Genomic DNA, 21,021 nt, shown 5'->3' with positions numbered 1-21,021 from the left:
CTGGACTCTGTGGGCATCCACCCACTGTCACCCACTGACCAGGGCCACCCCCTCCACAGGCTGAGTGGGCAGCCAGAACTGCACCTGGAAGCTGAGACCTTGGACGTCCACCATTTCTCCCAGCCAGGAGAGGGCAGCGTTGATGAAGGCCAGCACAGCCAGGAAGGCGATCAGGTTGGCTATGATGTTGGTCACGACCTTCACAGACAGGGCGGCCCCATTGCTAGCTGCTTCTAAAAGGTTTTGAGCATCTCTGTTGATGGGATCAAGAGCCATCGTTACTGGCCTTTACCCACAAACAGCAGGGCTCCCCAAACAGACTCAAAGAGGAAACTTGGACAAAGCATTTCAGAACCACTGGTCCTTGTTTTTCCTCTGAGAAGGGAGAGAGAAAGGGGCTGGTCCTACCACTAGGATAAGGCCCAGACTTTGGGAATATACGCTGTCCAAGATGGAAACCATTAGCCACATGTGACTTTTGAGCACTTGAAAGAAGGCTGATCAGAATTGAGAAATGTTGCAAGTATACACACCAGATTTCAGAGATTTAGTACAAAAAAAAAAAAAGAATGTGAAATATCTTATTAATGTTTTTTTACATTGATTACATGTTAAAATGACAATATTTTGGATATATTGAGATAAATGAAACATTTTCTTAAAATCACCTGTTTCTCTGTACTTTTTTAAGACGGTTACTAGAAAATTTTAACTTATAGATGTGACTCATTATATTTCTCTAGGGCAGTGCTGCTCTGGACTTTCAGGAAGTTGTGAGGTTAGGGCTGCTATTCTATCCCCAAGCACATTTGTCAAAAGTGGTGTCTTTTGACATTTTTTAAGGATTAAATGTTACACAAAGGTTGCTCACTCTATGACGAAGAGATGCTAGGAAGTGAGTGAAATCAAGGGAGGCACTCACTGTATTAATGTGTGATTGACACTGGGGGGGGTAGAGCTCAAGGCATGTAGAGAAGGTGGCATGGAGCCTTTTCACGACCCTCCTCAAAACACACACACACACACACACACACACACACACACCAGGCATATCCCCAAGAACCAGGCCACTCTCCCATGCCTTGACTAGTCCATGTTTCCTGCTGGTCAGAGACTGGAAAATAAGATGTGAGAACTGGAGCCTACATTTTCTCAAGGGAAGCCTCAACCAGGGCAGTGAGCAAAGAGAGGTGGGCTGGGCTTGGTGGAAGACAGCGATGGGCAGAGAAAACAGGACCTGCTGTTGCCCCTGCTCTGCTCCAGTCCCCACCCCCACCCCACTCCCCGCTCTGCAGGCCCTCCTGCTGCTCACCCATAGGTCAGTTTCACTCCTTCCTCACTCCTAAACTTGGACTCCTCCACCTCTGGGTAGACCAGCTTGGAGAGGGCTAAAGCACAAGGAGCAGCCATCACGGAGGCAGCAATTAAGGAGGCAGCATCGATCTGCAAGAATGAGAAAGAGGGTTATAGAGAGACAAGTCAGGAAATGTGGAGGCCAAGAGGTGCAGCTCAGGGCAGCAGGAGAACATGGTACTCTACCCCACTGGTACGTCATCATTGTTGGTACTTCCAGCATCACTATTGATAATAATAATACCTTTTATGTGTAGAGGGTCACAGGCTGTATGCACAGAATCTCATATTTTACCCCCAGCACTTCTGTAAATCAGGCAGGGCAAGGATTATTAACCCATTTGACAGACAAGGAAACTGAGGTTCCAAAGGGTTAAGAATGACTTGCCCAAAATAACAGAAGAGAAGCAGTTAGACTTATCATGTCTTTGGGCTCCAAGTTCAAGGTTCTTCCTTCTCTTCTAGGCTGACTACTAATCTGAGGGCTGATTCATCATTGGCCGAAGGCTTTGTGATGGTTTCAGACAAAGCTCACAGAATCTGAGAGTTGGGACAGATTCAAGATGTGAGCTAATTTGACCTGGGAGTGAAGGAATGTCCTACCTCTATAAGATCCCTCCTTGAATCCTTACTGTGAGAGGGAACTCACCACTTCAAGGAAGCCCATCATCCACTCCCATGGTCAGAGAGCTGTTTCTAAGGAAACCTGCCTCCTTCAACAGCCAGCTTTTGGCCCTGAGTCTGTCTTCTGGAGCCACGCGGTAGGAGCCCTTCCCAACAAGATGAAGCAACCAGAGCCCCTGGGAATCTCCCTTCCTGAATTTGTATCCTCGCTGTGATCCCAAACCCTTTGCTTCCCTGTTCTCTTCATAGAGATGGGACACTCTTCACCACTGTGTTATTTACCAAATGGGAAAATTAGGTCCAACCCAAACATCTAACAATGGGGGATGGCTAAGCATTGTCAAGCTGCCATCAAAAATGATGGTTACCAAGGCTTCACAATAACGTGGAGAAATGCCCACAAACTTGCACACAGAGCGTAACCACAATGGTGGAGAAAAAACAAACCCCACAACTATGCATAAAAAGAAGATCAGAAAGAAACACACCAGAATGGCAACCAATTGTCTGTTCCTGGCTGCCAGGGCCAGAGTGATTTTCTGTTCTTTTGGCCTTTTTGTCTATTTCTAAATGTCCACAGTGATATATATTGCTTTCATAAACAGAAAAGTAAAATAGACTTATTCTTCTTAAAATTTATAATAAATCAACTGCAGTTCTTAAATTTTAGATAAAAAGGAAAAAAGGTCAGGAGGGGAGTTTAAGCTACATGTTCAGGCTTATAAAAGCAGAGGGCCAAAGAAGCCCACGGAAGTACCAGGAACTGCTGATGAGGAACCATACCTGGGAGACCCTCTGAAACCCAGGTAATATCCTTCTTCTTCTTCTTTTAAAGCCCTTTTGTTTCCTTTCAATGGAAGGCGAAACCCCTTAAGACGTGTACAGCATCAGCACCCACCTCCCGCACACCCCCATCACTGGCACTGGGTGCACAGGCTCTGCTCCTTGAGGGGATGGCCAGCCTCATGCAGGTGTCCTCTCTGGGCTTTCCGGGCTGGGCTTCGGGACGTCACTGGCCTCCTTCTCAGGTGCCAAGTTCCAGTGGGCATGATGCCATACCTGGAATCTGGGGTTTTCCCTTCACCAGCCAGGACTCTCCCCTTTCCTCCAGCTTGAAGGTTACATCTGGTTTGTCAAGTCAGCTTCCAGTGGGGAATACACCCTGCGGTTGTCACATCTCTGGACACTGCCCATTGAGTGGGCCATTCGTGGCCACCGCTTCAGATGCCCCAGGTGGTCATCTCCCGCTCATCTTGGACAGGGCTGAGTCCTGCACAGGCAGGGCTCCCTGGGACACAGGGTCAGCCCACACGCGGCTTCCCTGCTGCTAGCTACTCTCAGTGCCGGGACATCCCCCAGCCCTTCCTCCAGGCACTGGGTCAGGAATGCCTTCTGTCCCAGCCTCTCAGGGCCCACTCCTGCCCAAGACCCTCCTCTCTCTACTCAAAGGTGTCCTATGTGAAGAGGGATAGAGGGAGACACAGAAAACAAACTTACGGTTACCAGGGGGGAAAGGAGGTGGGAAGGGATAAATTGGGAGTTCAAAACTTGCAGATATTAACTACTATATATAAAACAGATAAACAACAAGTTTCTTCTGTATAGCACAGGGAACTATATTCAACATCTTGTAGTAAACTATAATGAAAAAGAGTATGAAAACGAATATATGTATGTACATATATGATTGAAACATTATGCTGTACACCAGAAACTGACACATTGTTAACTTACTCTACTTCAATAAATAAAGAAATTAAATTAAATTAAATTAAAAAAAGAGGGATAGAGGGTATGAGCTCTCCACTTCAATTTTCAAAATGATCTTTACTGAGAAAGGAAATAAATCAGACAATTACAAAGCATAAAATGGGCTAGTTTCAGAAAGATGGATTTCCTTAATATGTCAGAAGAACAATGACCATGTCTTAGGTGTTTTCTGTCTATTATTGCATTCAATTCTTAAACTGCTGCAAGGTGGGCAGCAATTCTACCCATTTTATAGATGTGGAAACTAAGCATGTAGTTGACTCTCACGTGGCCCTGCCTGGGACTTCACAGACTGTCCCAGGGGCTCCCAGTCTTGCACAATTGATTGTGGCCACCTGTCAACCCAGCCTGTGTTCACAGCCCAAGGCACACATCTGGATCCCCTTTCACAGTGGTCCTGAACCAAAGGGCTGGGTAGAGAGGCCAGTGTCCGGGGTGAGCAGAGAGAGTTAGTGCCTGCCGTAGAGCTTTTGGGGGAAATGCTGAAAAGGGACATGTATGTGGAGGTCTCAGTGAAAGTATTCAGTCAAGTGACCCTTGGGACTTCAGACCAGGGAGAAGGTCTAGACCAGTGTTGTCTGACACATATAAAATAACCTGTGATTTAAATTGTCTAGCAGCTAATTAAAACATAAAAAGAAACATGAAATTAATTTTGATAATGTGTTTTATTTAACCCCATATATCCAAAATATTATCCTTCTACCCATGTAATCAATATAAAACTTATGAATAAAATATAGTAATTGTCTTTTCATACTGTCTCACAGCAGCTCTCATTTCAGACTGGCCGTACTCCAAGTGCTCAAATAGCCAGTGGCTACTGGGTCAAACAGCTCAGGTCTAGAAACATCCATATTTTAGCAGAAGGAGGGGCACAGGGCAGAGGGAGCCAAAAGTTGAGCAACAAAGAGAAAGGAGTAGAGAGTAAGGGGGATCTCTCTGGAATTCAGGGCTTAAAGGCAGAGCCAAGGACACAGCGAGGGATTGCTTCGAGGAGGAGAGAGTGGGAGGAAGCCCTGGGTCTGCTGCAGTGGCAGCCAAGAGCCAGGTGGGGGCAGAAGAGGGCTTTTCTGTTACAGGACTGGGGGCCCATCCAGAGGCGGGAAGGAAGAATGGTAGGCTGGGTGCCCTTCACTTTTGGCTAGCTATGGTGGTAGCCTGGGGCTTCCGTGCCAGAGGCTATGGATGGAGACCCACAGCCACGTGGCCGATGCTGGCGGCACATTCTATAGAGCTAAAGGGCAGTGGGTACCCCGGCCCCTTCAGGGGGAGGCCTGACTGCCTGGGGCTGGGCCTGGACGCTGGCCTGGGAAAGGGAAAGAAAGGAGTCTGAATTGTAAGGCAGCCTGTGAAAAAGGGAGAGTTCTTCCAGTATTTTAGTCTTAAGTAATGGCAGCAACGCACATGCAGTAGAAAGAATACCATTCTTCCAACTGGCTGTGGGATGCAGAGCAAAGTTAAGACATTTAAAAACCCTAAATCTGCCCCCAACCCCTCAAATAGTAGGGCAACATCTCCCCCAGTACACCGCCATGAAAAAAATTTCAGGAACAAAGTTCAGAGTTCCCATTTTTGAAACATCAAATTCCTTCCCAAATCAATTGGTGGTGAGGTGTCTTTGTTGGGGGGTTCTGATGGGCCCTTCCTAGGCCTTGGTGAGACAAGATATGAACCTAGATAATCTCTAAAATTCTAGATGTGAGTGTGCCAGGCCAAGAAGACAAAGCCCTGGAGCACAAGGGGACTTTCTGAAAAGTCACGCAGCAGCTGCTCTGCCCAGACAGCTCTGTGAGCACGTGGAACTGAGCCTCCTGGTGTGGCCAGGTGTCCTGAGGGAAGAAGGGACTGAGAGGCAGATTTGCTCATCCCCTAGGCCAGCCCCAGGGACAGAGATGAGAAAGACAGGTGGAATTTGGGTCCTGAGAAGGGGACAGTGTGGGTCACTCTGTCATCCGCAGCATCATGCACAGCGTCAGGGGAGACTAGGTGCAGTGAAGGCAGGCTGCTTTCCTCCAAATCCGCACTGAGTTACAGTGCATTGCATGGATGAGCTTACAGCTTTACATTTACATTGTTTTGTGTTTTTTTTTAATATCACAAATAATGTTGGAATTTTGCATCTTTTGACCACTTAAGAAAATATTTCTGTATCATAATATTCCTAAACTGGATCAAAGGGAAGGAGTAGTCTTAAGTTGACTGATAGGTGTTCTTCAAAAAGTTTAGAGCAAATTGTACTCCCATCAAGAACATACGAATTTTTGCAAATGATGTGACTGAAAAAAGTTTAATTTCCAGAATATATAAACACTCATACTTAATAACAACAAAAAAAACCCAATTCAAAAATAAGCAGAAGACTTAAACAAGCAATTTCCCAATGAAGAAATACAAATGGCCAATAGGCACATGAAAATATTGCTAATTATCAGAGAAATAAAATAAATACAATGCGGTATCACCTCACGCCACTCAGAATGGCCATCATTCAAAAGTCCACAAATGATAAATGCTGGAGAGGGTTTGGAGAAAAGGGAGCCCTCCTAAACTGCTGGTGGGAAGGTAGTTTGGTGCAGCAATTATGGAAAATGGTATGGAGGCTCCTCAAAAAACTAAAAATAGACTCACCATTTGATCCAGCAATCCCATTCCTGGGTATATATCTGGAGGGAACTCTAATTTGAAAAGATACATGCACCCCAATGTTCACAGCAGCACTATATATAATAGCCAAGACATGGAAGCAACCTAAATGTCCATCGACAGATGACTGGGTAAAGAAGTTGTATATTTATACATTGGAATACTACTCAGTGATAAAAAATAATAAAATAATGCCATTTGCAGCAACATAGATGGATCTGGAGATCATCATTCTAAGTGAAGTAAGCCAGAAAGAGAAAGAAAAATACCATGTGATATCACTCATATGTGGAATCTTAAAAAAAAAAAAAGAAAGAAAGAAAAAGGAGGACATTAATGAACTCATCTACAAAACAGAAGCAGACTCGCAGACATAGTAAACAATCTTATAGTTACCGGGGGAAAGTGGATGGGAAGGGATAAATTTGAGAGTATGAGATTTGCAAATGTTGACCACTATATATAAAAATAGATTAAAAATAAATTTCTTCTTTATAGCACAGGGAAATATATTCAATATCTTGTAATAACCTTTAATGAAAATGAATATATGTGTATATATTCATGACTGGGACATTATGCTGTACACCAGAAATTGACACATTGTAACTGACTATACTTCAGTTGAAAAAAAAAAGAATTAGAAAAAAATAGAATATGAATACCTCACAGCCTTGCTGTTTAGAGGCATGTACAATGTTGCATATCTTTTAGAAGACACATGTTATTATTGTTTTATTTCTTTGACTATCAGTGAACTTGAGTATCTGCTTATAATGTAGGAACTATTTTCTCCTGATCAATCATTAAACTTTTAAAAAATTGTGACTTTTCTCACCATTCAGAGGTTTTTCATTTTTATCAGTCAGTTCTGTTAGCTTTTTCCTTTACACTTCTGGATTTCATTTCATACACAGAATTTTACAAGAAAAAGGCAAGTTGCAGAAAAGTATGGATAGAATTACCTCATCTTTAATAAAAAAAAAGAGAGGGGAGAGTATAGCTCAAGCAGTAGAGCACATGCTTAGCATGCATGAGGTTCTGGGTTCAATTCCCAGTACCTCCTCCAAAAACAAACCAACAAACAAACGTAATTACCCCACACCCACCAGAAAAAGAAAAGAAAGCAAGTGTGTGTGCTTTCTGGTATATACTTAAATGACTATTTACACAGAAATATCTGGAATGACATATTTTAAGTCAGTAGTTCTCAAATCGAGTGAGTATCAGAATCATCTGGAAGCATGTTACAATACAGGATCTTGGGCCTCATCCCTCGTGGTTCTGATTCAGCAGGTTTGGGGAGGGACCCAAGAATTTGTTTCTCTATGTGGGGAGGGTATAGCTCAGTGGTAGAGTGTGTGCTTAGCATGCACAAGGTCCTGGGTTCAATCCCCAGTACCTCCATTAATAAATAAATAAACAAACCTAATTACCCACACTCCTCCTCAATACAAAATAAAATGGCCTCAAGAAAGCAGCATTAATTTAAAATACATTAATTGAAAAAATAATTTGTATTTCTAACAAGTTCCCAGGTGAGGCTGGAGCTGCTGGTCTGGTCGATGGACAACAATTTGAGAACTACAGTTCTAATCTAGGAAAAGCAGTTATCTGTGGGAATAAAGTTGGTTTTTTTACTTTATTAACTTCTGTAAGAAGCAAGAATCTTTTATAGTGAAGGAAAAAATTTAAGATCTTTAAAGATTTGCGTGTGAAAGTACACACAAATGCAAACATTATTACCAGGCACTTTGCTGGGGACACACTGAAGATCCATCTCTGCTTGCCATGCAATAGTATGGTGATTGGTTTAAGGGCCCGAATCATATCATTGGAACTTGACCTAGAATGTATTGTGCTCAGAAAGCTGCACAAGTTAAAATTTAGGAGTAGAGGAAGGACTTGTGCCCAGAAAGGGTGTCTAGAAGAGGAGGTGGGAAGAGGGGGTGCAGGAAGAGTAGGATAAATCTCCAGGGATGGTCTAGATGAGGGACTGTGTGTATGAGTTTCAGAGCCAGGCAGATCTGGGCTCAAGTCCTGGCTTTGGGCATCTCATCTCACTTGTTCTCTGTGCCTCAATTTCCTCATCTGTAAAATGGGGATATTAAAAGCCCGAGCACTCTGCCTGGTGCATAGTCGATATACCAGTAAGCTGAACACTGGAAGTCTTTGCTCCCACTGGCCATGTGAGAAGCCCAAATAGTTCAGCCCACTTGGCCCACTTCACTCAGGTGAAGCCTCTCCTCCCACCATCACAGCAGCCCACAGGAGAGGACCCCTGGTTGCTCTGGCCAGGAGTTGTGTGGGGCTCCTACAAAGGTGAATTTCAGGTTCTCAGTTTTCAGCAAGCAGAAGGAGGGCTCTACATACCCCAAAGGAGATGTAGGCGCCCAGCAAGCTGCCGGCAATCGTGGCGTAGCCTCCGGTCATGACAACGTGGATTTCAGAGAGTGTCATGTCTGCCAAGTAGGGCCGGATCAGTAGAGGGGCCTCATTCTGCAAATGGGAAAGATGTCAGGCAAGCAGTGCTGGCCAGGCAAGCACTGGCACCTGGGGTGTTCCTCTTCCCCCTGGGAGTGGGCAGGTCACAGTGAGTGCTGGGGACCCCAGGGGAAGAGTGGGGTGGGGTGAAGACCATGGTCTGTACTTGGCTGAGCCTCTCTGAACCTCAGTGTCACCCTGGCTTGGTTAGAAGGACCCCCAGCCCTTTCTTTTGGCCTGATTATGCTGCCTCTGGGTTAAGTGCCTCCAGGGACCCCATTAAGCACTTCACACTCACTACTTACAACCTTCTGAGAAAGAAATGGTCATCTTATTTTCCAGGAGAGCAGAGATCAAAGAATTACCTCTATTCATGCAGATAGCCAGAAGCAGATGTAACTCCAGGCCTGAGCTTTTAATGAAGCCATGCGGGTTGCCAAGAAGAAAGGAGCTGGCGCGTTAGCTGGCATATTTACTTCAGGGCACCTTGGGAAGCCTGAGCCATTTATTCATTCAATAAATAATTACAGCACCTACTATGTTCCAGACTGTTACATGATATGGGGATACAGCTGGGGGAGACGGAAGGCAGGTGGGCAAGCCAGGGTAAGGAGTGGGTTTGAATAGGGTGTCACATGATCTGACTTGTGCTTTTAAAGGGTCACTCCAGCAAGTGTGTGAAGGAAGGATAGTAGGGGCAAGAACGTAGGGAGGGCTGGGAGGAGGTGATAACAGTGCCAGGTGAGAGACTCGTAGCAAAGGAGAAGAAAGGCAACAGGGCAAGACTGAGATGAGATGTAGGGGCAGAGCTGGCAGGACTTGCTGATGGATTGGATACAGCTAGGAGCAAGGGAAGTATAGGAAGAAAGTATGACTCCTCGGTTTTTGTCTAGACAACATTGTGCAAGATGTTGCCATTTACCAAGAAGGGAAAGACTTGGAGACGTGCAGGTATGTTGAGGGAGGAAATCAAGGGTTCTGCTTGTTTGGACTTAGCCTAGTAAATTTGAGATACCCCTTAGATATCCAAGTGGAGGGTCAAGTTGGATATGTCAGACTGAAGTTTAGGGGAGAGGAAGTGTTTAAGCCATGGGGCTGGTGTGACCTGCCCCCCACCTTGACACCAAAGTTAATTCAACTTCAGAGCTCTTCACATCACCCAAGGTGACATTCACCTAAGATTTGTATTTTCTCAACAAAAACCATTGATCACTTTGCAGCATTTCATGTAAAATAAGTGCTTTTGTATTTCAGTATCCTTTTCTCTTTTGCCTCATTTTGAACATGAAGGGATTTTGGACAATTTATCTGAGAGCACATCTGTCTTAATTGGCTTGGGAAAAAACCTTTAAGATCAACAGACTTGCATCATAGCAAAGAAGATGCAAATATTCTCCAAACTTTCCTAAACTATCCAGTGAAATATAGCATACTTTGGCAAGTATGTTGTTTTGTGACTCAAGTGTTAGGCAGATGGGCCAGGATCCTGGACAAGTCACCAGAGTCTCGCCCCTAGGAGAGACTTCTCAGAAAGAGGGAGAGAAAGAAGGCAACCTGATGTTGCAGAAAGAACCCTGGCCAGGAAGGAGAAGAGGTAGATTCTAAGTCTTGGTTTATGTTGTGGGATCTTGGAAAAATCATCCCCACTCCTGAGTCTTAGCTTCTGCATATATGAAAGAAGAACACTGGACTCCATCTGTAGGATTTGTGAGTCTCTAAGCTGATGAAGACAGCCTAGGCCTAGGGTGGTTGGAGGTGCCAGGCAGGTGCCATCCTCCCTGGCATGACCCAGGCAGGGAGTGCATCCTCAAACAGAGCATCCTAGGGCAGCAGCCTTTGGTGACCCTGGGAGGTTTGACTGGCTCTTCTGATGACTGAATCACAGCTCTAGGGAGCCAGGGCACCTGAGGGCAGGAGGCTGCGGTACCCACCTGGCTTACAAAGATATTTCCAGCCACACTCAGGGTCTCTGTGGCCGTGGTGCCCATGGTGACCTGCATCAGCCAGGAGATCTAGAAGGAAGCAGGGTGCTTTTTGTGGGCTGGCATCAGCAAGCCCAGGGGAAGAGAGAGTCAGGGGTGGAAGAACCTTAGAAGCCTTCCTTCCAACTCCCAACCCAGGTAGGACCCCCCTCACCTACATTTTCCACCAAAGTCCATTCATCTCCTTCCAAACTTCCATTGATGGGGGCTTACCACCCATTGAGAATTGCTATACACCTACACCTTGGAGATGACCAACACTTCTTAGCTTAGTAAAGGCTCTGAGAAGTCCTGCATGAAAAATTGTTTGAATTTGTTTGGCCTGGTGTCTAGCCTAGCTTCACAAAATTATTTGCCCATAGGATCCCTTTGCCTAGTAGCATTTTTTAACCTGTTAAGAAACTAGAGTTTTGTGAAAAGGCTTCGGGAAACTTCTTTCTTTCAATCAGTGTGAATCTGCTTCCCTGGAATTTCTCTCCACTGCAGGTGACTTTCAGGCTGCCTGTTCCCTAATCTTTCTTCTACAAGTGTTTGGAATCCTACACCAAACCCTCTTCATCCTGCCTTTTTTTTCCAGGTCCTTCATCCCTACTTCCTTCAGCCATTCTATGGAAGGTATGGTTTCAGGCCCTTTCACTCTCCTGCTGATGGTTCAGTTTATCACAACCCCTTGGTCAAACACATTCTCCAAATTTGGGGATAATGGCCTCCCTCATGCCATGCACTGTGCACTATTAACATAACCACAGGCGGTTTTTGCACTTCTGGCAATTACCTGGTGGTACTGGTTTGTTCTGAGCTCAGTCAGCTAAAACCTCAGAATCTCTTGCCATGCCCAGTACTATCCAACGCTGTCCCCTGCATCCTGGTTTTATGCAGCAGATTTTATGAACATAAGCACAGGATTTGACATTTATGTCAGCAAAGTATGGCCAATATGGCTCATTCCTCTCAAGATCTTTTTGGTATAAATTATCTTTTCCCCTAACACTTCTCCTTAATGCAGCTTCAGTTCTGTTAACTTCACTTCCACCAAGACCACATTGGGTCTTGGTGCCATTTCTCCTTAGTATCATGACAAGAGACTCTGAAAGGATGTTTGGTTAGCAGTAGATTCTGAGAGGCTGTTGGCCCTGGGAGCAGGCGGTTCCGGGAAGGTCCAGGCTCTCGGAGCAGGGGGTTGGGGGGGAGGGTTTGGGCCCTGGGAGCATGGCATTCTGGGAGAGTGCATCCCCATGAGACCGTGACTCGAGACGGGGGCCCCGGCCAGGACATTGGGAGCTCACCTTCAGGATCACCCACTGCATGAGGCCCACGTAGTAGAGAACTGACATGGCGCAGCTGAAGAAAACAATGACGGGCAAAACCTGCCAGGAAAGAGCACAGGCCCCCGGGTGAGAGGCAGATGGGTGGCAGGGTACCACGCAGGGCCTCGGGGCCCCCAGATAGCCCGCTTCATCCAAGGCCTCTCCCTGAAGAGGCCTGACAGGGTCGGGGAGAAGGTCTAAATTGGTACATAAAATCACACGTGGGACCTCTCTGGAGACAGTGTCCTCACCGTTCCCCTCTAAACATTAACCATCCACCCAGCCGTCCCTCCTCCTCCCCTCACCATGGATGAGGGCTGGGCTGTGGTGGAGAATTGCTTTTGATCATTTGCTTCTTTATCTTTGAAATGAGGAGGAAATGACTCCCTCTCAGGCTGTCCAGAGTATTTAAGGAGCTGGCCTACCACCTTGCGCAATGTCCATCTTCCACCCTGAGCTCAACCCCTGGCCCAAGACTCTGGCCTTAACCTCACTCCTGTGCTCTGGGCCTGCATCAGGGGCCCCCCATCTTCCTAGTGTTCTACTTCCACTCATGACAGCGAGCGCCGAATGCCACTCACTTGGACCAGCAACCAGTATTGCCCCCTGTCACCCCATCTCCTGTTACCAGGCTTATCACCACTCTTCACTTACTCTGAGCCTCTTCAAGTCTTCCCTCCAAACTTCCTCAGGTCCATTCTTTCCACCCCAGGGGCCATGGCCCCGTCCCCTCCTTGCCTCCTCACTGCAGGCTGACTTATAATAGCAAGGACTGGCAACAACTGAAATGTCTCCCAGTGGAGGACTCCTCGGATAACCTGGTGCACTCAAAGTCAGGAAACAAGAATGAGGACACTCTCTATGAGCAGTTTGGGGATGATTTTCAAGACAGGTTGTTAAAGGAAAAAAAGGGAAGGTGTAGAACTGGGTGCCAGCTGTGCTACTTTCTGGGTAAGGAAGGTGGGGGCATGGCACCTGCTCTGGTGTGGGCACCCCCCCATCATTAGGGGGATATGCAAATAATGGGAAGGGGAGCTGCCTGGGGGAGGGGACTGGGGAACTTGGGGGTCAGGGGTGGGAGGAAGACTTACTTTTTACCATATCCCCTGTTGTACCTCTGGAATGTCCTATCTGTTCCAAACAGATTTAAAATAATAAAGTATGCAGAACTGGTAATAACATGGGAGCATTCTTATGCTAAAATGTTACGTGGGGAAACTGGAATATTAAAAGCATAGAAAGAAGGAGGCATATAGTCAAAGTAGTCGCTGCTGTGTGCTGGGACTGTAGAAATTTTGTTTTCTTCTTTCTTCATTTCCAATTTCTCAGCTGCTCCTATAATTTTCTATAAGAGGTGGACACTTCTCAAGGGAGGGGAGCCTGGGCAGAGGAGAGCCCTGGGGGCAGCTCATCAGCTTGGTTTTGGACTTGCTGAGTTTGGGATGCCTGTGGAACATCCAAGTGGAATGTGGAGTGGGCCAGGCAGTTGGGTGAAGGGTCCAAGAGCTCAGAGGAGAGGAGAGGTCTGGGCCGGGCCTCTGTTTGGGACTCATCTGCACAGAAGTGCAGGCTGAGGCTGTGGGGCAGACGCAATTCACTGAGGAAATTGCCCTAAGTGAGAAGAAAAGTGACTGAGGACACAGCCCTGGGGTCAGCGTCGCTGAAAGGGGAGAGAGGAAGGAGGGGTGCTAGGAGGAGATGGAGAAGAAACAGAGAGGTTGGAGGACATCCAGGAGAGGGGTGCGATGGAAACTAAGGACAGCTTTTCTAGAAGGGACGGTCGGTCAGCTGTGCCAGACGCATCAGAGAACTCTGGAAGAGTAAGGACTGAGACAGACCCTTGGCACCCAGCCATTCAGGGGCCTCTGATGACCTAGGTGAGAGCAGTGTCAGGAGGGATGGGGACAGAGGCTGGGAGTTGGCGCACCGTGAGGAAGTCGAGACAGCAGGATAGGCAGCTCTTTCGAGGAGCTCAGCTGTGCAGGAGGGAAGAAGGGCTGCAGAGAGGGGTGAGGGTGGAGGAAGAGTTGTTTTCATTTTTAAGAAGGGAGAGTCTTGGACAATCGAAGTCAGGAGCCCGTTTGGAGTGAACCAGGACTACGGAGTGGTCGTTGAGGAGAACAGAGACGGCGCAGGCGGCTCCCCCGGAGGAAGCAAGCCCTGCTGCCGTGGTTCTCCCTTTCCCCTCCCAGGCCAGTGCTGTGGGATTTATCTGGATCTGCTCCACTCTCCATCTCTGTCACCAGCCTCCCTGCATGGGCGATGTCACCTGACAGGGAACACAGGCACCGGGTGGAGAAATCCTTTTCCTGTCCTGTGACTCCCCCTGGCCGCCTGGTGCTGGACACACCTCCCAACACAAGGGGTGGTGACAGCATCTGGCTCTCCCTTGGAGGAGAACGCAGAGAGGATCACGCACTGTCTAGACTGCCTCTCCAATTTATCATGCGAGGGGCAGCTAGGCAGCCTGGCAGGGCTGCAGAGGGGGCCTGGGCCAGGAGGGAGAGTGCCTGGGGCAGCAGGACCTGACTGCAGAATTGAGACTTTCTCCTGGTAACAACCAGGAGACATTTTCTATCTGTGAGATGGGGATCTTTGGTGGAAGGGGAGCTGTGACTGTCTAGGGAGGGAAGAGGAATGAAAAAGAAGAGAGGTGATTTCTCAGGTGGGACATTTAATGCTAATAAGGTCCCCGAGGTCAATATGATCTTCCCGCTTGGGAAATACCCTTGGGACCTGAGGTCTGTGAGATGGCAGAAGACAGGGCGGGCAGCTGGACAGTGCGGCCATGGAGAGGGGGAGGAAAGTGCCATTAAGTATGTGTCTACTATGTAGTCCTGCTGTGATCCCGGTACCCAATGTGTGGTGACTTGGATCCTCAAAGCAACTGAGGTGGATGAAAATCCACTTCACAGTGGGGACACTGAGGCTGCGAGGTACTGGTTACCTGCCCAAGGTTACACACTGAAAAGAGACAGAGTACCTCCTGGCCACAAAGCAGGTTGCCAAGGTCACACTATGTCCCTGAGGAGGTTTGCCCTGATGCCAGTCCTGGAGCCTCATTTCTCTGTCTTCAGGAGAAGCATCCTCCAAGGCAGAGCTTAGCCCAGGATGTAGCAGCCCCAAGTAAGTCCTGACCACTGCTTGGTGGGCACTCAGAGCAGGCTGGCCCTGCTAGTACCAGTGCTCACCCTTACTCAAGGGAAAAGGAACTTTGAGTGCCTCTAAGCCAGTGCTTCTCAAAGGGTGGCCCCAGGACCATCAGCATCACCCGAAAATTTGTTAGAAATACACTTTTGAGCCCCACTCCCAGAGTTCCAGATTCAGGAGGTCTGGGGTGGACTGGAGAGTTTGGCTTTTCCAGCTGCTGCTGGCACTGCCAGTCTGGACACCACACTCCAAGAACCATTGCTCTGGAGTCTACACCAGACCCTCTGGCAGACACCATCTCCTTCCCAGGAAACAGGCTCTGGAAGGAGACTAAACCCTTTAAGGACCTGGCCCTGCTGCTTCCTCTCCCTGGAGGAAGCTGAGCCTGGGCTTCTGATGCCTTTCTGAGGCTGTCCTGGCAGCCCCCACACCCCAGGCCCCAAGGCCTAAGCCCTGCAGACAGAGCCCTATCACCAGAGCCAGGCCACAATGAACCACAAAAAGCCCAAAGCTGGAAGATTCCTCAGCGGGGACTGCTGCAATGCCCACCCCCCAACATTACAGAAGGGACCTACTCCGAGGCCAGATAGGCTGGGCATGACTCCTGGTTTCCTGGTCATGCTGTCCTTTCACCCAGAACGACCACACCACTCGGCCCCTCCTGCCTGTCTCTGCGTGTTGATGTCTCCCTCGGAGGCCTTCACAGATGCCGCATTCTCATCAGATCTTCCGTTGTCCTGTCTCCCTCCTTGCAGCACCCACCCCATCTCCACTCACTTTCCATTCCCTTCTCTGAGAATTGTGCTCACTATGATTACCAGTGAGCCCTTAATTGCTAAATCCAGTGGCACCTTTCAGTCCTTATCTTATCTGATCTTACCTTTTTTTTTTTTTTTTTTTGGCTAAATTTGGCACTGAGGACCCTTGGGGATTGCAGAAGCTGCATCAGGCAGACACCCTGACACCTTTGGGAGATGAAAACACTTTCTTTCTCCCTAGGGGTTAAATGTAGGGAGAACATTTAAGCAGCACTGCTGAGCTTAGAGGGTGGGTATGTGTTCCTGAGGCCAGACCCAGGAAGGGTGAGGGAGCCGGCGGAGGCAATCATGTGGCTGGAAAGTTACTAGAAGGGAGATGGGGCCAAGGTGGAATGACTAATCAAGGCGATACAGCCAGGAGGTGGCTGCCACGTTGCCTGGGCCAGGGGAGATGGAGGGCTGAGGGGTCCCAGGCAGAGACTCGGCTTCCTGGAGAAGCAACGAGCTGGACTGTGGCCCAGCAGGAAGCAGCTTGGATTCTGAAAATCTGCATGAGCTCCGAGACTTCCCGAGGCTGACACGGGCCAAAGGCCTTGGACTAGGTCCACATGATTCATGGAAAGAATGGAAGGAAAGCTCTTGAGCCTTCTATTCGACTCAGCAGTAACAAAGCTAAAGCTACCCACAGCCTGAGGACAAGTCCCGAGCTCTGCAAGTGCGTGAGCGTGTGTGTGCGTGATGCAGGGAGGCATGATGAATTACTGAATCTTATTGACAAAGGGAATTCTGTGGCCATGGAGCATTTGTCTTGCGTCCTCCCTCACTCTGGCCTGCCTTTTCTAAGGAGGCCACTGGCTAATACACTGACCAGGAGTTTGTCCAGAAGACAGGGCCTCCTGGGGGCCAGGAAACAGTTAGCGTTTGACTAGGAACTGCTGAGGCTGGTTAATGATAAACCCACCTCCCTTGTTTTTCTCTCTCGATTAAGCATCCAATCTCGAAGTCTTTTGCAACCATTAATAGGTTTTAAATTTACCATTATTGTTATTAGGGATGCTTTTTGTATTTGGAAGGGAGATGTGATGCCATTGACTTCTACCCGGAGTATGAAGAAGAAAACATCACTTGCCTGGAAGTCCAACAACCTGGTTCTAGCCCTGATTCTGCCTTACCTCACTGGGCAATTGTGCCCAGGTCACTGCTCCTCTCTGGGGCGTGGCTTGACCCTCTGCAATATAAAGAGGAGGCCCAAAGATCAATGAGCTCCCTCCTAGCCCAATGGTCTATGAATCCATGGTTCTAAAGGGTGATTTGGGGAGAGATGCAAGTAGCAGGTGTGTGCACATTCTTCTACAAAGGGAAGAAAGACAGGAGGACACAAAACTAACACTGGCCAGAGGATGGATGTGGCAGCAAGCCAGGTGATACTTCCAGTGCTGGAATGGGAGAGAAGCCAGACAGGGGCTGCGGTGTAAAGCAGCTGCCTGGACTGCCCAGTGCCCCTTCAGTCACTTCTTTTGGAAACAAAGCTTTAATTTCCTTTGGGAAACCACCCTTCCTCCACTCTCAGCCCAGAGGCTCCAGGTTTGGCTGACCAAAGCCATGTATCCTCCCTGGCTACAGTTCAAAGATGACATATACTGCAAGCTAGGCTAGAAGGAGACTACTCCTGGATTTCCTGCTGGAGCTAGTGGAAAACAGGGTCTCTCTCTTTCTCTCCCTCCACTAAGGTTGCCAAGTTGGTTGGATGTAAGCCTGGTACCTCTTTGCCATTGTCTTAAGAGAGCCTACCCAAGATTAAGACCAAAGCCAATACTGAGAACACAGAACCAGGAAATAAGCAAAGCAAATCCCCAGTGATGTTGAGGACCTGGATCTAGCAAGACCTGAAGCCTTTGGATTTTTTAGTTATTGAATCAATCTTGTTTTTGTTATTTTGTTTTGTTTTGTTTTTTTGCTTAAGTCAATTTGAGTTGTGTTTCTGTCATTTACAACTGATGAACTCAGGAGCTAAGCACCCTAGTCAGGAAGTACAGCCTAGACTCCCAAATGTGGCCCCACATATGGCTGGGAGGGGCTATAGATCAAAGGGTCCATGCCATTGCTGTCGCTCCCAGGCAGGTATGCTAGCGAGTCACCTGTGCCCTGCTCCTATACTAGACCACAAACACTCACTTGGAACACAAGGGCACCCTGAAAATGGAGCTAATGGAGGTCCTACAGGAAGCTGTCTGCCTTGTTTTCTATAATGGGGCATTAATAGTACCTGCCTGTCCTAGGCAATAATCCTTCAAATGATGCATTTTGGAAGTAGCTTCCACTCAATCAGAGACCCAACTCCCTGGTTTTGGGTGGGAGCAGGAGACTCCAATCACTCCAACTGCAGTATCCCATGCCCTGGTCTTCATGGTTGGTCCAAGAATGGTCATAAAGCAGACCAAACCAAAGCCCACCCTGGGATTTTTTAATTTGAGCTGGCAGAGAAGAGTTCCCCCATTCTGGTGGACATGCTTTAAGAATGAGCATCTGGTGTTGCTGGGGGCCGGGGGAAGATGTGGTATGAAAGAATGAAGCTGACACTCTGGGATAAGCAGAGACACAAGGCTGAGGGCCGTGAGCCTGGCAGCTCTGGGGCCTGGTTCCAGCCGGCACCAGCCCTACCTTGCCTTCCTCCAGTTTGTGAGCCAAGAAACAGTCCTCCCTCTCTCTTCCTTTTAAAGCAAGTTTCAAATGGGTTTCTGTCACTGGCAACCAAATAGTCCTAAAGAATACTGTTTTCTGCTAAACCAAGGGGAAAACAAAGATCTAAGTTCTAAGTTACCACTGCCTACCAAGGAAAGGGCCCTGATATCAAGGCAAGAAGCTAATAAGAGCACTGGACCTGATTCCAATCTTGAGTCCAAGACTCACTAGCTTTGGGACCCTGCACAAGCAACAACCACTCTGAGCCTCAGTGTCCTCATCTGTAAAAAGGAGATAATGACAGTATCCTCCCTACAAGGGTTGTTGTGAAGGTGAAGTGAGTGCCTGGCACACGGTCCTGGCTCCATACCCAGCAGCTGCTGTTATGACTTCCTTCTCCCTAAGCTTTTCTTCTCTGTTCCACCAGGATCTCAGGTCAGAGGGGGACAAAACTGTTTCTCAGGACCCTGGATCTTGCTGCAAAACCTGTGTATAGCTGTTGGCTCTAGAGGATTGGGAAGCTCGGGCCTCTGCTGGGGAGGTTTAGAGAAAGAAGAGCTCAGCCCTGGTCTTGGGCCAAAGGGAAAGCTGCTCAGGATCACACAGTCCTGGGAATGGTCGTCCAGCTGGGGAGAGGCTGGTCGTGTGGAAGCCCAACCCCCAGCCAGGGGCTCACAGAGCCAGACGTTCTCAGCAGGCACAGAGGGACTTCCTACATGCACAGAAGAACAGCCATTCATTCACTTCACTCACTCAACAAGAAGCAATGTACTAGGCACCAGGCAGGGCTTTGCAGGGCTTGGGGTCAGTTAAAGGACACAAGGATGAGTAAGACCCAAGCTTGGTCTTCCAATAGCTAAACACAAACACAGCTGCAACATGGAGCTAAGTGATGAGCTTTATACAGCTAGTCTCTCTACCCCCACCCCCCACCTTCATTCCCCAGAGCGACCTCTCTTTGGGACTGTGGCAGGCTGGTGGTCCCTGCATCATCACCTGGGTGTGAGGCAGCCTCCTCACTGGTCCCCTGTTCCAAACATCCTGGCAACAATCGCTTCTACCTTCTATTGACATAATAACCATCCCAAAGCTCCAATCAAGTTCCTCCTTGTTCAAAAACCTTTAAGGCCCCTTATTTCCTGGGAACAAAATCCAGGTGTCTCAGCCTGGCATTGAAGACCCTTGAAGATACTGCCCCACCCCACCTGCAGTTTATCTGCTAAGCCATCCCTTCCTTCAAATAGCTTACATGCCTGTCAGGCTGAACTATGCCCTGTGCCTTAGACGGCCCAGCGCTTTCTCACCTCCATGCTTCTGCCCAGGTGTCTCTTCTTCCTACCTATCTCCCTGTGCCCAATTTTCTCCTGTCCTGAAGCTCCACATCAAATGCCACCTCCTCAAGGAGGCATCCTCACTGTCCCGAGTTTAAACAATCTCTCCCTAAAGGAACTCCCCAGGCACTTTCCTTTGTGCCAGTTACACTTGAACAGGCTGCTTGGGGAGGTGGAGTTGCAGAGTGCTGTCTGTTTGCCTTGCAAAGTGTGAGCTGCTAGCTCTCTGTCTGGTGGACACAGGAGTCACCCTGGAGCAGGACTATACTGATATTCCCTGAAACCTTGGCTGGCCTCTACTTGGAAATGCAAATATGAAGGGAGCTGTGTCCCCCCTTTTCCCTGCCCTACGGGAATAGGGTGAGGGGACCTTTGGAGGGGCTGACAGAAGCTTCCCTCCTGATCTTCCCCCCACCTAGAACTGGTCTCAGAGAAACATGATGGACAAATTTGTCCTGAGAGGACAGGAACCTGGTCCCTCCCCCTTTCCTCCTAGGGCTGACACTATTAGAACCCCTTGGATGGAGTGGACATTTCCCAGAAAGTTGCCGGCACAAACAGACACTGAGGCTCCCAGAGGACCTCATCACGAGTCAGGACAGGGGTGCTCTGGAGGAGGTGTCTGGACCCGTGACCTGGCTTGACACCAGCCCAGGGGTTCATGGCCAAGCCCATGGCTTGGGGTAGAAGCCTCTGGGGCTCAACACCACCAGCAGAGTGGGGATGCTCTGGGAACAATGGCTGAGTAATGGTGAAAAGCAGAAATTCTGGAAGCTACATATGGGATCCTGCACTGCAGCCCCATGGTGACAGTGGTCCAGGACATACTGAGTGGACGGCACCAGTCCCCATCTGCAGTGCCATGGCAACAGTGGCAGAAAATTGGGGCCAGCTAATGGGTAATGCGGCCCCAGGACTCTCTCCCTACCTGGCA

General features: G+C 48.3%; 1 protein-coding gene and 1 non-coding gene across 11 annotated transcripts in view; one reads left to right on the top strand and one right to left on the bottom strand.

Annotated features, from left to right (window-relative positions):
* SLC28A1 (solute carrier family 28 member 1) overlaps positions 1 to 21,021 on the bottom strand; it is a 68,298-nt gene that overhangs the window by 24,108 nt on the left and 23,169 nt on the right. For 5 of the 10 annotated variants that reach the window (XM_074354035.1, XM_074354036.1, XM_074354037.1 and 2 more), the window contains exons 9-13: positions 12,146 to 12,226; positions 10,809 to 10,889; positions 8,767 to 8,892; positions 1,313 to 1,443; positions 85 to 253 (exon numbers count right to left, since the gene is read on the bottom strand). In XM_074354035.1, the coding sequence (XP_074210136.1) occupies positions 85 to 253; positions 1,313 to 1,443; positions 8,767 to 8,892; positions 10,809 to 10,889; positions 12,146 to 12,226 (588 nt within the window). Of the gene's footprint in view, positions 1 to 84; positions 254 to 1,312; positions 1,444 to 5,860; positions 6,689 to 8,766; positions 8,893 to 10,808; positions 10,890 to 12,145; positions 12,227 to 21,021 lie in introns of those variants that run through there. The other 5 variants (XR_012502665.1, XM_074354040.1, XM_074354039.1 and 2 more) reach the window with 5 other exon arrangements.
* TRNAA-AGC (transfer RNA alanine (anticodon AGC)) lies at positions 7,728 to 7,800 on the top strand. Its single transcript has one exon. It is a non-coding gene; the product is annotated as a tRNA-Ala (tRNA).

Source organism: Camelus bactrianus, chromosome 27 (assembly GCF_048773025.1).
Source record: "Camelus bactrianus isolate YW-2024 breed Bactrian camel chromosome 27, ASM4877302v1, whole genome shotgun sequence".
Lineage (NCBI taxonomy): Eukaryota > Metazoa > Chordata > Mammalia > Artiodactyla > Camelidae > Camelus > Camelus bactrianus.
This window is presented reverse-complemented; position numbering and strand designations above follow the sequence as displayed.